Here is a 17,177-nt window from a genome sequence, read left to right as displayed (position 1 = left end):
TATGAAATTATTTATAAACCAGGTAAACTGAACTCTAATGCTGATGCTCTATCACGAATCGAAAATCAAGGTGTAATCTTAATAAATAACCCTTCTACCTCCACTAGTATTCAATCATACAATGACTTTCTTGAAAAACAAAATGAATCTTTTAATACTAATTTAATTGAAATAGATGAATCAATTCTTAATCAAAAGCAATCCATCGCACACTGTATCTCTAATGATAAGTCTATGTCCAAAGGTCTTGCTCTCGAAATTAGTACCATGATCAATAATTACGATGAATTGTTAGATACACACTCTCAAATAGGTGATGTACTCAAATCAATAGTATCTAAAAACAACATTTACCATTTAATTACGAAACAAAATTTTTGGGAAAAACCAAGTTATATTTCTATTTTTCAAGCAATCTCTAATCTTAAAACTATCCTAATAAATAATAACGAACCATGTATCTCTTTTCCACAACTTGGGTGCGGTTTAGATAATCTTAATTGGGAAAAAATAAAAAAAATTATTCAGTATATTTTCCATAATGTAAATATAGATATCACGATATGTAATAACAAAATAATTAACCCTAAGCATGATGAAATACCCTCAATATTAAAGGAATATCATGACTCTCCTCTTAGCGGACATTCAGGATATCATAGAACTTTAAATCGTGTAAAACTAAAATATAAATGGACCAATATGCAAAAAGATATTAAAACATACATTAAACAATGCGAATCTTGCCAGAAAAATAAAATATCTCGTCAAAATCTTAAACAACCGATAGAAATAACTACAACTAGCCAAAAACCTTTCGAACGTATTGCTTTAGATATAGTAGGTCCCCTTCCTTTAACAGAAAATGGTAATAAGTACATATTAACTCTTCAAGATGACTTAACCAAATATTCTCAATGTTATCCTATTCCTAATCATGAAGCCGTTACTATTGCAACTCAATTGACTTCAAAGTTTATTTGTCAATTTGGAATTCCAGAAAAAATACTTACAGATCAAGGAAAGGATTTTACCTCTAATATTCTTAAGGAAGTAGCCAAACTTTTTAAAATAGAACAAATACAAACAAGCGCATATACTCCTCAAAGCAACGGTTCTTTAGAGCGCAGTCATGCTACTTTAGCTGATTATCTAAAACACTATATCTCTCCTAGCCAGACTGATTGGGATGAATGGTTACCCTTTGCTATGTTCAGTTACAACACTACTCCACATACTGCTACAAAATTTACACCATTTGAACTTGTTTATGGAAATCAACCTAAGTTACCAACAGCTATTAAAACATCCGAATTTAAGTACACATACGATTCATTTTTAGACAATCTTAAACTCAAACTTACAAAATCACATGAAATAGCAAGAAAAAAATTTAATAAGAGAAAAAGAAAAAACACAAATTAGGCATAATAAAGACAAAACCCTACGAACATTCGAAATTGGCGATAAAATATATCTTACGAATAATGCTTCTAAATTAAATAAATCTAAAAAACTGTCCCCTAATTTCCAAGGACCTTACGAAATCATAAAGGTCAATGGTCCTCTAAATGTTACGATTAAGATAAAAAATAAATTAATTAAGGTACATACTAACCGAGTGAAACATGCTGTTTCAGATCCATCACAGTAAACACATACGCATTAGATTACGACAACCAAAATATCAACAAATCTCCTGGTCTTCTCTACGATAATTTGGGAAAACTTACATTCTACGACTCCAGCTGGAAGCTCATCACACATTACAACATAACCTTTTTAAATAATAAAATCAACCTAGCTGAACAGATCTATATCAAAACGTCTCACATTTGTCATTTCATATCTAGAAAAACCGAAAATAATATTTGCTCTTCTAAACTAGAATACTTAAAAAATAAAATTCCTGTTCTAATCAAACTGGAAAATACTATATCTCAATTGGTAGGACATTCTCAGAACCACACGCGATCAAAACGCGGACTCATAAACGTCATTGGTAGCATTAGTAAAACTCTCTTTGGAACGTTAGATTCTCAAGATGCCAGTTACTATGATGAAGCTATAAAAAAAATATCTAAAGAAGATATCGAAATCTTGCATTTGCTTAAAGATCAAACTCAAGTTATAACAACCACTATCAATAATTTTAATCAAACTATTTCTAATCTTAATGATAATGAAAAAATATTCAATGCTAACATACGAAATTTTAACAAACACATACATACTATTCAATCAACTCAAGATGAAATAAAAACAATAGAATTAGTTTTATCACACTATACCTCATTAACATTTTTTATTAACGAATTGGAAATCGAATTGAATACCATTATATCATCTATCCTTTTTGCTAGATCAAATCAAATCCATCCATCTATTATCTCCCCAAATCAATTACTAGAAGAACTACGTAAAACTCAATCGCTTTTACCAGAAGGTTTTAGCTACCCTGTGTCATTAGATATCGAAAACATTCACTATCTATTAACCATTATTAATATAAAATTATATTATATCAATAAAAACATAATCTACAAAATTTCTATACCATACACTAATAACAATGTCTATGACTTATATCATTTAATTTCTTTACCTGTTTACACTCCAAATGGTTTCATATCTGTTCATCCATCTCAAAAATACCTAGCTTACTCCACAACAAAAATTCAATATACTCTATTACAAACACTAGAAAATTGTTATGAATTATCTAATCAAAATTTTATTTGTAAACAAATGAATGTAATACATACTAGCAATTCCAGACCTATTTGCGAAACAGAGTTAATAAATTCCAATATAATACCTAAATCTTGCATAGTTCAACAAACTTTTGAAAAATTAGACATTTGGTATAAACTATCAACAAATAACCAATGGGTATATGTCTTCTCAGAACCATCTACAATTACTTTAAGTTGTAACTCTAAAATAACCGATGTAACTTTGTATAATGTAGGAATACTATCGTTGAAACCTGGATGTAAAGGTTATACAAAAAATGTCATGTTAACCACTGAAATTGTACAAACATATTCTAATTATAATGCTTTTATTCCTAATATAAATATACTAGATGATGATTGTTGTAAAGAAGAAATAAATAAAACAATCCCTTTTCCTCCCTTACAGCCATTACACTATGCTAACGCAGGATTAGAAAATCTGCACTTAATCTCACACAAAATAAACTCTATCTCAGATAATATAGACAATCTGTTAGATCAACCTAAATTCAAACAACAAATGAATACATACCAATATTTCATGTATATTATCTCTATATGTATTGTTATTTACCTCTTGTATAAACTGTATAATTTATGTAATAAGAAATGCTCTAAAATACTATCTATAGAAGGTGCCGATGACACCAATAGACCTGTCAATAATATATTCAATGTCTGCTTCAATAATCAAAATCCTCCAGATGATGTTGAACTAAGTGAAATAACAAGTTTAAACCTAACTCAACCAAATGAAGTAAATGTTCACCCATCCACATCAACTGTTAGGAGAAGCGCAAGATTAATAAATAAAATTAATTAATATTATCTAACATAAACTCATGGCAAAATTGTCAACCATAAGTTTATTCTTTTAGGAGGGAGTTGTTATGTATACGCCCTTTTATACTATATTTTATTCCTTGTTATATTGTTCTTTGTTACCCCTGTATAATATATTGAGAAGCCCTGATGTATAATTATCAATACTTATCGTATTTACTCGTCGCGACATTATTTAAACTAACTAAGTGCTTTCCATTGTAATGTAAACAAACAATACTAAATTTCTAGCTAAATTACTTACTATCATAAACATACATCCCTGCATAATAAGTGCAACGTCCAAAACTTTCCTTTGTCTCATTCCATTATAAATTGCTAGATACTCACAAGTATCGACACCTCAGAGGCCAGTAATAATCCTAAGTTCCGACTGTCCAGGTCTATCCAGACTTCTCCGTATTCTGACTTGTAAGTAATGTAAGTGAAAATTATTATAACTGTACGTGTGATTTGTGTTGTGAATTGAATAAATAAACATAAAATAAATTAATTATATTAAATCCATAACAAAGGCACACTGATGTACTTAACTCATTTTATTACCTATTCATTTAATTTAAATAAATCTTTTAAATATTATTGAATTATATTTTAAGTTAACTTTGTGTATCAGTGGAATGAAAAAAATATGAGTAGCTTAGTATCAAAGTGGGACAGATGCCACCTACCACTAAATTCATGTTTTAATTGATTATGGTAGTGCAAGTGATTTTCAAAAAATCCACCAAAAGTATCAAAAACGGTAGTTTTCATATAGATTTTTGAGTTTTAAGTTGTTATGTTATATGAATAACAAACATTTTTCACACATGTTTGTGAGTCTCCTGTAAAATTTTGTAAATGGCTTATGTCCCACTTTGATGCCTCATATAGTTTAGTACTTATAGGGTTTTTTAGCCTTTTTTATAGAAAATGACATAGTTAGATAAAATGTCCATGATAGAAGTAAATAATAAAAGAAATATATTATACTAAAACTGAAGCTGAATATAATAGTACTCTCCAAGATATTATTTAGAAGATAGAGGAACGTTTTATGTTTTTTACTGTCTCAAACACCTCATACATACCGAACTGATTATTATTTTTAGATAAAAAACAAATTTAGATAAAAATAGATTTTATAGATGAAATACTTAATTATTTAAAAAGTTAGTATCGACACATAATAATCAGAAAATATATTGCACAATTATATAATTTAAAATGTTCATGGCCGTGGAAGTATAATAGCGAATTTTTTTACTATTAAAGCTAATTTATGATGTGTTTATCTCACTTATCTGGTCAACCCGACACGCAGGGCCCCAAGGCTAGAGCCCTGTCAGCCCTCCCCAGTCATGACTTACACCACTCCGGAATTCGGGAGGACACCGAGAATTTTTTGACAGTTCCATTAGGGATTGGGTTTCTAAAATACCCCGACATTAGTGTTTCGAAATTTTTGTGTGAGAAGTTAAAATCTAAGAAATTTTTCTAAAAAGGGTGCTGGAGAATAATTACAAATATTTTTTTTGCCGTGTTTTTATTTGTTTAAGCCCAAGGAATAGTTTATTGCCTTTCAATTTCAATGTTTAAATTCATTCTGGTAATTTTCATGTTTCGGGGGTGCCAGGGCCCCTTGCCCCCCCCCCCCTGAGTGCACCACTGTATCTATATACATATTATATTATTAAATAATTTAAACTTTTATAAAACTTGCTCTCATAATTAGTGACGTCACGTGGGGCGGCAAATCGAGGAGAATCATTTGGTATAATATAATATAGACATGGCTAAAATTATTTTGTTAAGATGCCTACCTACAATAATAGCATAGTAAAAATGGTGTGGAAATAATAAATCTGTGTATTGCTAAATTTAATGGTACAACCAGGGAACTCAGAAATAATGGGAACTGAAATACACATCGGGTAAGGCGATAGCAGGTAACCGACTCGAGTAAGGAAGAACCCGGGCTAAACTTACACACGTGGCTAGAATACGTTTTACGTCGAATACTGAAAACTACTCGCATTTACGCTCATTTAATGTTGGTGTATTACACACGCTATTGCACGTGTATAATGCGTGCTTCATTTTCGTAGGACACTCACACATTAAAAGGCCTGCTTCACCATGCGGCGTATTGAATATAGCCTATCGGTATTATATTTATTATCTTTTCTGTGGGTACAACCAAATGTGAGTAAAATATCAACCACATAGAACCTCAGTGCTCAGCCGTAGTGGTTTGCGGGCGCGGCGCGGCGGCGTCTTGCGAAACTCAAACGTATAACCGTGTGTGAAATGTTCGTAGACAGTGTCTTTTTTGGGGCATAATACACACGGTAATACGTTTGAGTTTCGCAAGACGCCACCGCGCCGCGCCCGCGAAACCACCACGGCCGAGCACTTGGACTCTCTTAGCTTTTTATATCTAAATTTAATTTTGTATGAATTAGTGGTAAGTAGATACATATATATTTTGTTAGTAATGTATCCATACAATAGTTTATTACAGTGACGTCCCGTGGGGGTAGACAGATTGAGCGTCGCTTGGGGGCGGCAGTTACTCGAAGGGCGGCAAATGGAGGAGAATCATTCTTCTTCTTCTTCTTTGGCCATATCCGTCCCTTAACTGGAGCATATGGACACCACGCGGCGCCTCGAAGAATCCATGTCCTATATATAAATAGCTGCCTAAACTTAGTAATAACGGAAATATCTTTCCATTAAAAAATCAGCTCACTGGTTGCAAACAAAATGTATTAAGTAATTAACATACCTACAAGGTTTAACAGGACTGTATTTTTTGTCGGGTTCGCGATGTCCAGTTTACTTCCATGGTCCTTGGAGGTCACGTCCTTGATGACCAGCAATGACACGTGTATATTTTTTTATTATACTTAGGTAGGTACTAATACGGGGAAGAAGAAGAGGGCTCACATGTATGTCGGTGGTAGAACCTCCTCCAGTATCATATCGGTTAGAGGGATGTGTGTGACGTCATTACTGACGGGGTGAATTATAACACAGAAACTTTTTGATCCAATAGCCCTGCGCAGGCTCGGTTTATTTACACTAAATTATACAGGTTAGGAATACAAGGGTTTAGCATGACTGAGATAAAGTAACATTTAAATAACAGGGACCACGCGGAGTATGTCGGTAGCCAGCGGGCACGCGGCGTTCCAATAGACAACACTTCACTTTGCATTCTTTTTCACATGGACGCGTTTGCACATTATTTAATTTCGCGGGCACTTTGATATTCATCACAATGTCTATTGATAATTAAAAATTGGTTTGGTAATTGGCTAGAAGCACGGTTGATCACGCCATTGCACGGCTGATACCGCCGCCGGCGTGACGCTGGTTTTATGTCATCACTTCGTTGTAGGTAGATTCGAATTGTCCTTATTTCAAAAATCATCTTTTAATTTTTGGCGGGGTCCATCCTACGGAGGGGAAGAGAAAGGGCAGGTCACTCACTAACGGGACAAACATTTCGGACGGGCCGCTACGGGCCGCTTCTACCCTAGAGCCGGGTAATAAAAAGGCATCTTTGTGAATGACCGTTTACGAAATGTTATTTGTAATATTTTCGTGTAAGTCAGAGGTTCTAAACATTCTACAGGGAAGTCGGATATATTTTTTTGTTAAATTGCTGATCTAGAATTTGAAACTGTCGCGCCGGGGTCTTTTCTTTTTTTGTCTGGTGACAGTACATACTTGCCTAATTTAAACATTTTCCAAATTTTTTTCCCTGTCACTCTCGAATTTTGGAAGTTGCAGGTGTATTTTTAAATGTATCTGAAACCTAGGACTCGCAATATTTCTATTGAAGCAGGGATAGCATTTAAATTAGATTTTGTAGTATATATTTTGTCAGTAATGTATTTATACAACACATTTCTTAGATATTTTAGTCACGAAAGGATGATAAAAAACAGTGACGTCCCTAGATAAAATGCCGCCCCTAGGCTACGCCAAAATGCCGCCTCGTTTTTTATCATCCTTGCATCAGTCCAATATCTAAGAAATGTGTTGTAAGGACTAAGGATACATTACTAACAAAATATCAGAGTAATTATTCGCAAATCTGCACGTGTTGTTTCTGGTCACCAAGGACGTCGAAGGGTAACGGAAGTAAACTAGATATCGCGAACCCGACAAAACCAGTGAGGGATTTTTTTTAATGGAAAGATATTTTCGTTATTACTAAGTTTAGGTAGCTATTTCTATATATTCAAAATAATTTTCTTCGATTTGCCGCCCTTCGAGTAACTGCCGCCCCCAAGCGACGCTCAATCTGCCTACCCCCACGGGACGTCACTGATAAAAAATACTGTATAAAAAATGGGGCGGAATTTTGTTTAGGGACGTCACTGAGGTCTATCGTGTATGTACCCGCCAGGGAACTCAGAAATAATGGGAACTGAAATACATAACGGGTAAGGCGAAACAGGTAACCGACTCGAGTAAGGAAGAACCGGGTTAAACTTACACACGTGTTAAGAATACGTTTTACGTCGAATACTAAAAACTGCTCTCGGTTTATGCATGTACGCTCATTTAATGTTGGTGTATTACACACACTATTGCACGCGCATAATGCGTGCTTCATTTTCGTAGGACACTCACACATTAAAAAGCCTGTTTCACCATGCGGCGTATTGAATATAGTCAATAGGTATTCTATTTATTATCTGTTCTGTGGTACCCGCATACAGTAGGTATATATTAGGTAAAATAAAACAATAGTTATGAATGTAATCAAGATTTTTTAAACTAAAATGTCGATACCTACTTTCTAATGAAACGACTACATAGTTTGCTTCGTGGAAAACCGCCACTTTTAGAACTAAGCTTCTTCTACTTATTGTGCCATCCCCTAGCGGAGGTCGGCCACCATCAAGGCGATCTTATCTTTGTCGTCTGCTACCCGAAACAGTTCGGTGAAGCTGCACTCGTACCAATCACGGAGGTTCTTAAGCCACGAAACGCGGCGCCGTCCTCTGCTACGCTTCCCAATGATCTTTCCTTGAATGACGAGTTGGGGAATGCTGTATTTTTGTCCTCTCATAATGTGGCCGAGGTATTGTAGTTTCCTGGTTTTGATTGAGAACTTCAACATTTGTCACCCGGTCAGTCCAAGGAATTTTGAGGATGCGTCTATACAGCCACATCTCGAAAGCTTCAAGTCTCCGTGACATCTCTTGGCTTAGCGTCCATACTTCCATACCATAGAAAAGAATTGAGAGCACATAACAACGTACCATACGCAGTCTCAGACCTAGGTTAAGATCTCGATTGCTAAGGAGGCGTCTCATTTTGAGAAAGGCGCTCCTTGCGATCTCAATTCTAGTTTTTATTTCCTGAGACTGGTCCCATATTGACCCATGTACCTAAATATTTATAATGGGTCACACGTTCGAGTGGTTCGCTGTTAATGACAAAATTTGTGTTGGTGTCTGATGTCGCTGTTTTTGATACTAGTAATAGTTTTGCTAAGAACTAAATTTGAAATAAGCTTACCACAGTATAAAAAGTATTGAATGATATTAATGTCAAAATTTTAGCATGTGGTGCACTCACATAGCGGAAAACTTATACTGGTGGATCTATAATAATTAATTCCTTCTTTAACCACCCTGTAATTATAATATTGTGCCGCCCCTGTATAACGAATGACTAATCAACCTCCACTTTATAATAAATATTTCATGACGATTTCTCATCGTACATTCAAATCCTTTAGTTAGCTTTACGTTACCACAACTAAAGCAGTTAAATTGCTCTTATTTTTGCAGAACACATCATTTCAAAATGGCGAACATAAAACGTGAGAATATGGAATCTCCGGAAGAAGACTTCGATGACGAATCGGGACAAGACGCATTTCCAATCAAAGAAGAACCTGACGCCGTGGAATGTTCTTATCCTGACGACGAATCAACTGGACATAAGGTGATTAATTTACTCTTTTCTTACGTCGTTCTGTCACACTGCATGCTCCATATCCCCCGGTCCAGCGTGACGCAATTACCTCAGTGTTGCCATCTTTTTTGTCTACCCCAGTCCAATCGGCAAAACTATAGTACTTACGCGTTGTCATATTGTGTTGAAAACGTATAGGTATTTTGTTTATAACGGAGAATTTGAGAAATTCTGATGCCCCTTTTTGTTAATGTACTTACCCATGGCCCCCGCATCCTGAGGCGGGCCCCCAGACAAGGATGTTTGGCGGCCCCCCTACCTATCGCTAAGAGTAAAAGCAGGGTGACGAACTGTAGTAGTTTTCCAAATGGTGTACGCGGTAAAGTTAAGGTGTATTTTAGCGATTTTTTTGTATTTTTAATATGTAAATCCATTTGAATTATGGAGTTGTCGAGTATCGGCACACAGTTAAAAATTGCATCGTACTGTTATGCATAAGATCAATAAGCAGATAACAGATTCTAATTAGAGAAACCGCAACTTCCTCTGATAACCACACCATCCTCTCTGATATCAATAATATTGTCAATTAAAATAATGATCTAATTATTTCCAGAAAACCACAAACAATAATATAATGTTATTTGTGTTGATAATTAGAAGTTTCTAGAATATTATTTCATTCAATATATGTACCATTGCACACGTAATTAATTTGTTAGTTCTCTGTCAACCATTGTACCATTTGTATTGTGTAAATTGGCTCTCTGTCAGTTGTAATATCTGTATTACTGTAATTCTTCTCCGTTCAATAAATCAAAACATCTATCAAAAGTTCTTCTCTTTCAATTTGATATCTCCTGTGAAGTTTTCCGCTTTCTTTTCGCTATTCCTGACAAAACAGAAAAGACTTTAACAGAGTCCTATTTCCATAGTCCTCTGTATAATAATAAAATAGTAAATAATACGTTTACACGTATAAAGACTATTTAAAATTGTAATTACAAAACCTAAAAGTAACTAGTGAAAGTTTATAACTTATTATTTTTTTATTTATTTTTTATGTTTATTACTATTTTACTTAAACTAACCTGCTTTTTGGGGACGTAACAACTGGTGTCATTCAGTGGGATGTTATCACAGAAAAAGTGACAAGCAGACGTCTTCTTCGAGACCTCCAGCATCATCGGGAAAAAGATCCCCAGGATTCTAGCTGCCGGGAGCCTTACAGAACCGCATCTTCCATGATTAATTTAGAATTAAAAGAAAAAAGAAAACACAAGTGAGGCGTATATTATCAAAACCTGCTTAACTCCACGAACACAATTGTTGACAAAAGCGAAAAAACTGCTGTGGGCTTAATTATTGCAAAATATAAGAAAAGTTAAAATTAATGAATAAAGAAGTAGATAATAACACTTCACCTGCCGGGTAACTAATGTAAAAGCAACATTTAAAAAGTTATTTAGTGTTTAAAAATCCACTTAGGTAGGTTTTGATACTTAACATCGGATTTGAGTAGGTTTTGAAAGTCAATCATATGGATATAGGCTTTTTTGAAAGGAAATAAAGTGGATTGAAATAAAAATTTATGCCAGGGGTGTATGACGGAGTAAGCAATAATGAAAGATGTGTTATATTATTTATTTTGGAAAATTATTATTTTATCAAAGAAAAAAGAATATTAGGTGTTATTTTTTTAATTTCGACATTACAACTTTACATTATACGTTTTCATTACATACTTGCAATATAAAACGATAATACAATATACCAATAGTGATTATAAATAATACGTTTACACGTATAAAGTCTATTTAAAATTGTAATTACAAAACCTAAAAGTAACTAGTGAAAGTGATAATCTATTTTACTTAAACTAACCCGCTTTTTGGGGACGTAACAGTACAGCCAAATATTTTAAATTTATAATAACATTGACGTAAAATAGCGACTTTTTTTACTATTATAGCAAATTAGTGATCTGTGTTTATCTCAGTTATCTGGTCGACTCGTGACGCCGGGCCCTTCCTGAGCCCGGGCCCCCAGGCTAGAGCCATGTCGGCCCCCCTCTTGTGGGGGCCATGTACTTACCTCTTCCAGCCAAAACTGCTTACCGGCGAATTCAATAAATTCCGTTTTAAATCAACGTGTAAACTTATTTTTATATCTTTCAAGCAACTTTTTTCTAGTCTCGCCAAAATTGTATTCTATTACAAAATTATAGTGCTTTGTGTCGATTTATCGCACGGGAAGATTTTCACCTTGGGTACCTCCATACCTGCCAGAGCCCAGGCTTCCACGTACCTGCCTAAAACCATCACTGTTTTAGAGGGAATGGGACAACTGGACGCCAGGACATTTGGACGCCGCAATGTCGTAGACACGCATACAGAACGTAGACGAGGAATTTTAATCAGTTTTTATCTACTACTTAGTCGTTTTAATTCATTTTACTCTTAATATAATGTTTTTTTTATTGCGTATTGAGAATTACCAAGACTTTATATAAAATAAAAAACTCTTTTTTTCGTTGGAACTTAAACATATGACGATTAAATCATTATTTACGTGTGCATATTTAAATTCTCGCCAACTATTAAACCATAATATAATAATTTAAATATAAATAATAATATTTAAGTACCTATAAGTATCTAACGTCTATTTCGAATTGCGTGGCGTCCAGTTGTCCGGCGCCAAATCGTCCTAGACCCGTTTTCGACCAGATTTCATGGAAATGCACTATTTCTCAGTTGATGGTGTGTACTTATATGAATTTAAAAGTTTTTCGTGTATTTGTCTTTTTATGATAGGGATCCGAAAATAAAAAATAAAAAATAGTTAGGTAGGTACCTACCTGTGGCGAAGGGTGGAGGTAGACTGTGAAGATCAGCCATAAATAGTACACATTAAACTTTGTCAGTCATACGTATTTGTTTTTATTGAATAAGACTACAGTTTACAGAATGGTGTTGGTTAGTTTTTAAAATTCAATTAACCTCTGCGAAACCAAGCCATAATAGATAATAGTAAAAAAAATACTCATCTATCTCTAAAATATCTAAAATGATGCAATGAAATCATACATAACTTTGGGTAGGTACCTATTTATAGATAAAAATATAAAATATTTTATCTTTTATAGTTTGGTTTAGTTTGGAATTTAAAAAAAATGAACCAACAATATATTGTGTATATATCTATTCTTCATCCAAAGAAAACAAATAAGTATGAATGAAAAAGTGTGCACAATTTTGTCGTATTGCCCAAAGCATACCAAAACTATTAAGGTTGGGTTGAGGCAGGGTTTAATTGACTTTTAAAAACTAGCCAACACCAACTAACTGTAAATTGTAGTCTTAGTTCAATGCAAACAAAATATTGAACATAGGTACCTACATAACTTGAAAATACCTCAAATATATTATCTTCGACCATGTCCGATCCTAATAGGATCATATTATGGGGCTCCACAGAGTGGAGGTTTGTATCAACAGATTTTGTTTTTACGAGAAACGGATGTTAGCCGCTTGCTCAACCTATTAGGTACATCATGGCCCCCACATCCTGAAGCGGACCTACATGCTAAGACTTTTGGCGGGCCCCTCTACCTATCGGTAATGGCAGTGTGACGCTCTACAGTAGCGTTTTTCAAATGGTGTACGCGGTAAAATTAATGTTTATATTTAGTATTGTTGTATATTTGAATACATCCATTTGAATTATGGAGTTATCAAGTATCGATACACAATTCAAAATTGTATCGTACAACCATATAATTTTAAATAATAACATTATCAAAAAAATAGCGCTGCAGGCGACTTTTTTATTACTATTAGAAAGTTTGTGATGTGTGTTTATATCACTTATCTGGTCGACTCGCCATGCCGGGCCCTTCCTGAGCCCGGGCTCCGAGGCTAGAACCCTGTCAGCCTCCCCTTTGTAAGGGCAATGAGGTACATACTCTGACTCTACACAAATTGAAAAACAATATGTGTAGGTACTTGCCAGTCACAGGATTCGAACCTGGGATCCATGGCGCTATATACCCCTCAGATACAGACCCACTAGAAAAAATCATATTTTTTTAATGATCTTACTGAGGTGTTTTCAATAATTAGGTATATTATAGAATGTTACATTCTCAAAATGTGAATGTGAATTATTATTCTGATGATTTATGATGATTATGATGACATGATTATAATGGTTCATTGAAAACAAATTTATGCTTAATTGACAAAGTTTAGTGTGCATTATTTATGTCGGATTTTAACAGCCTACTTCTACCCTTCGCCACTGCTACCTACAAAACCAATTTTCGGGAAATTTGTAAAAATAATAAATGGGGACGACAGTCTATGTCTGCTTTGCTTAGGTAAGTCACTGATAACTGAACTATAATACATTTTTTTTGTTTTATAGATTCCTTCTTCGGACGAAGCAGATGACGCTTCTATGGCAAGTTCATTGGATACTCCAGAAACCCACGTACCTTATGATGAAGTACAAATCGACGAGCTTGATGTTAAAAAGGAAGTTCAAGATTATGTTGAAAAGAATAATATGACCAATTCTGTACACAAAGACTCGTCAAATTTGCTTGACGAAGAACCAACTTATGACGAAATACAGATCGATGAACAGAACCTTAAAAAAGAAATTAATAATTATTATGAAGGGATTGAGCAAGCTGACTTCAAATTACTTGAGTTAGTAACCACTGTTAAATTAGATAGATCAAATTTTTATAAAAATAACTTTGTTTGTAGTGTCTGCTTTGAAATATTTGAAACGATTAAGTTATTAAAAAATCATAGATTGGTGCATAAAGAGTCAGTTTTGAATGCTGTCAACAAACCCAGTAAACGACGCAAAAGAAAACTATATACATGTGAAAGTTGTGAATACAAAACTGGAAATTACTGTGATTTAAACAGACATATGTTGACACATAGCGGAGAGAGACCTTACGCATGCGACAGTTGTGACTACAAATGTAAAACTCCTGGAAATTTAAAGACACACAGAATGAAACATACTGGCGAAAAACCATTTGAATGCGATGAGTGCCATAAAAAATTCCGTCGAACTTCTCATCTAAAAACACACAAAGCTATGCACACTGGTGAAAAGCGTTATACATGTGATGTGTGTAGCTTTACGTGTTCTCAGTCAGGTAATATGAAGGCCCACAAAATGAGTCACACATCTGACAAACGATTCAAATGTGAATTGTGCAAGTTTTCTTCTGTATTTTTAAGAGACTTTGAACTGCACAAATTTATTCACACGAAAGAAAAACCTTTCAAATGTAAAGAATGTGATTTTTCCTGTAATAAGCCAGGAAATTTGAAATCACACGAAACGATTCACAGTAGCGAAAAACCCTTCGTATGTGATATTTGTGGTTATAAGTGTAAATTAGCTTTTATGTTAAAACTTCACAATATGACGCACACGAAAGAAAAGCGGCACGCATGTAATGTGTGTAGTTTTAAATGCATAACGTCAAGTGCTTTAAAAAATCATAAGATGTCTCACACAGGCGAGAAGCCATTTAAATGTGACAAATGTGAAAATAAATATTCTACTAGTAGTGGATTGAATATACATAAGCTCAAACATTCAGTAAAACGGCCATTCAAGTGTGACGTGTGTGAGAGTTCGTTCAAACTTGCAGATAAACTAAAACGACATAAGATGTCCCACACGGGAGAGAAACGCTTTGAATGCGATAAATGTGACTATAAATCTTTCGAAAGGTCACAGGTGCTAAGACACAAACTAACCCACAGCCGAGTAAAACCGTACGGATGTGACCGATGCGAGTTCAAATGTAGATCACTGGGCAGCTTTAAACGGCATAACCAGTTGCATACTGGCGACTTGCGCTTTAAGTGCGATGTGTGCCCTTTTAAAACAACAGGCAACGGACCTCTGAAGGCACACAAATTGATTCATGCCGATACGAAACCGTTCAAATGTGATGACTGTAAATACACGTGCACACAAGCTGTACATTTGAGAAGGCACCGAAAGACACATCATAGTGACGACGATAATAATTAATATTGTTTGTAATGGTGCAACGCATTACCATCACGTTACGTGCTGTCACAATAAGCTAGCGCTACGGAAAAAATGTGCAATTACGTTTTCTTGGTAAGTATTTAAAATGTTATCAGAAGGATGCTCCCATCGCGTAGTACCTACATTTTGAACCAATAACAAATACCTACTGTAAGTTAGCAAAATCATTCTGCATACTTAACTCAAAAATGACAAATTTGGACTTGTGCCACTATTATTCCCCGGTTGCGATATGTACCTGGTATTCATTTTTTAGCACCTAAAAATCCCAAGCCTAGTTATGGGCATTGAGTTAAGAAATGAATTACAGTACTACTTTATGTCAACACAGTCGTTTCTAAAACTAAAACGCTCCTTCCCCCCACTATCTGCACCCAAAATTCACCAAGTGTGTTTGATATCGTCTGGAGTTTTATTATAATTAAAATGCCTAAATCTTTACGGAACCAACACAAACATAGACCCCAACAAACCAACCACCACGCACCGCACTGGGTCTTTATCAAGCATATCACGAGGCTCTACATTTGGGAGTTACTCTAAGTTTTTTACGCCTGGGAATATCTCAAAAGCAGATAGATACCTAAGACTGAAATCGCCACGCACTCAAGTGTGCTTTGACTGATTTTACAGACTAATAAAAAGTACCCATGGGAGAGAGGAACACGGTCAACTAACAAATAATAATAAGAATATTAAGTATACAAAAAATTACCACGTGGTGCAGTTCGTAAGGCTCTTCTTTCATTCGGGAGCTTCAGGTTTGATCCCGGTGAGAGAACACAGTATATTTATGTGATTTTCTCAAAGCCTGGGTGTTTGTGATTGTTTCTTTTATATTACTGAATACACTATTGTCATTGGGCCTCTAGACCTGTTGTAGTGTTGTTAATGTAAATAATGCATTTTTTTAATATATAGTGTTTAAAATTTTGTAATGTAATCAATCACCGCCATCTTAAGATTAATAAAGCCTGAGCACAACTTTTTGCACAAGCAACGAGTGGTCCACTTTTCAGCTGTCAAAATCAGATCCCAAATTGCTTGACATACACCCTTTCTCGTTTCAAATTGAATTATAAAAAATTCGCAAATCAAATATATTAATAAATTATAAATAATATACATTCCTGTTATTCATCAGCTGTCAAAGTCAGACTAGTTCTTCACACAAAAACCGGTGGTAATATCGATATCCAAAAGCATTGATCTATGCATTACATTTGTAGAATGTGTTAATGCTAGTGTATTATTTATAATGTAACTCATCTATCCAAATCAAACCATACCCTGTGTGAATATGACAGACGCCTCAGTATGAGCACTCTATTTATAGAACAATGACAGGTCATCTACAGACAACAACGGGAGGGGCGGAAAAAGTAGGACCACTCGTTGTGAATGTATCGGCTTTCAACTTGAGTCGGCAATGAATCAATGCATGTTGGCCATTCGATGTAAAAACCTCAAATTTATTTATTTGATTTTGATAATCATGCGTAACTATTGCCACTCGATTACTAACGGTCTCATACTCTTTCTTTTGTAACTTATAATTTATGAATAAATAGATTC

The 17,177-nt window shown here is 34.6% G+C and overlaps 1 protein-coding gene across 2 annotated transcripts in view; it reads left to right on the top strand.

Moving 5' to 3' along the window:
- LOC147076747 (uncharacterized) overlaps positions 1–17,177 on the top strand; it is a 28,343-nt gene extending 11,166 nt beyond the window's left edge. The window contains exons 2-3 of one of the 2 annotated variants that reach the window (XM_085940446.1): positions 9,380–9,536; positions 13,935–17,177. In XM_085940446.1, coding sequence (XP_085796572.1) covers positions 9,396–9,536; positions 13,935–15,581 — 1,788 coding nt within the window. In that variant the 5' untranslated portion in view covers positions 9,380–9,395 and the 3' untranslated portion in view covers positions 15,582–17,177. Of the gene's footprint in view, positions 1–9,379; positions 9,537–10,656; positions 10,789–13,934 lie in introns of those variants that run through there. The other variant, XM_085940447.1, reaches the window with a different exon arrangement.

Source organism: Rhyacophila brunnea, unplaced genomic scaffold (assembly GCF_057557595.1).
Source record: "Rhyacophila brunnea isolate RB1 unplaced genomic scaffold, BYU_Rbru_1.0 scaffold_13, whole genome shotgun sequence".
NCBI lineage: Eukaryota > Metazoa > Arthropoda > Insecta > Trichoptera > Rhyacophilidae > Rhyacophila > Rhyacophila brunnea.
Note: the sequence above shows the minus strand (reverse complement) of the source record. Positions and strands in the feature narration are given on the sequence as shown.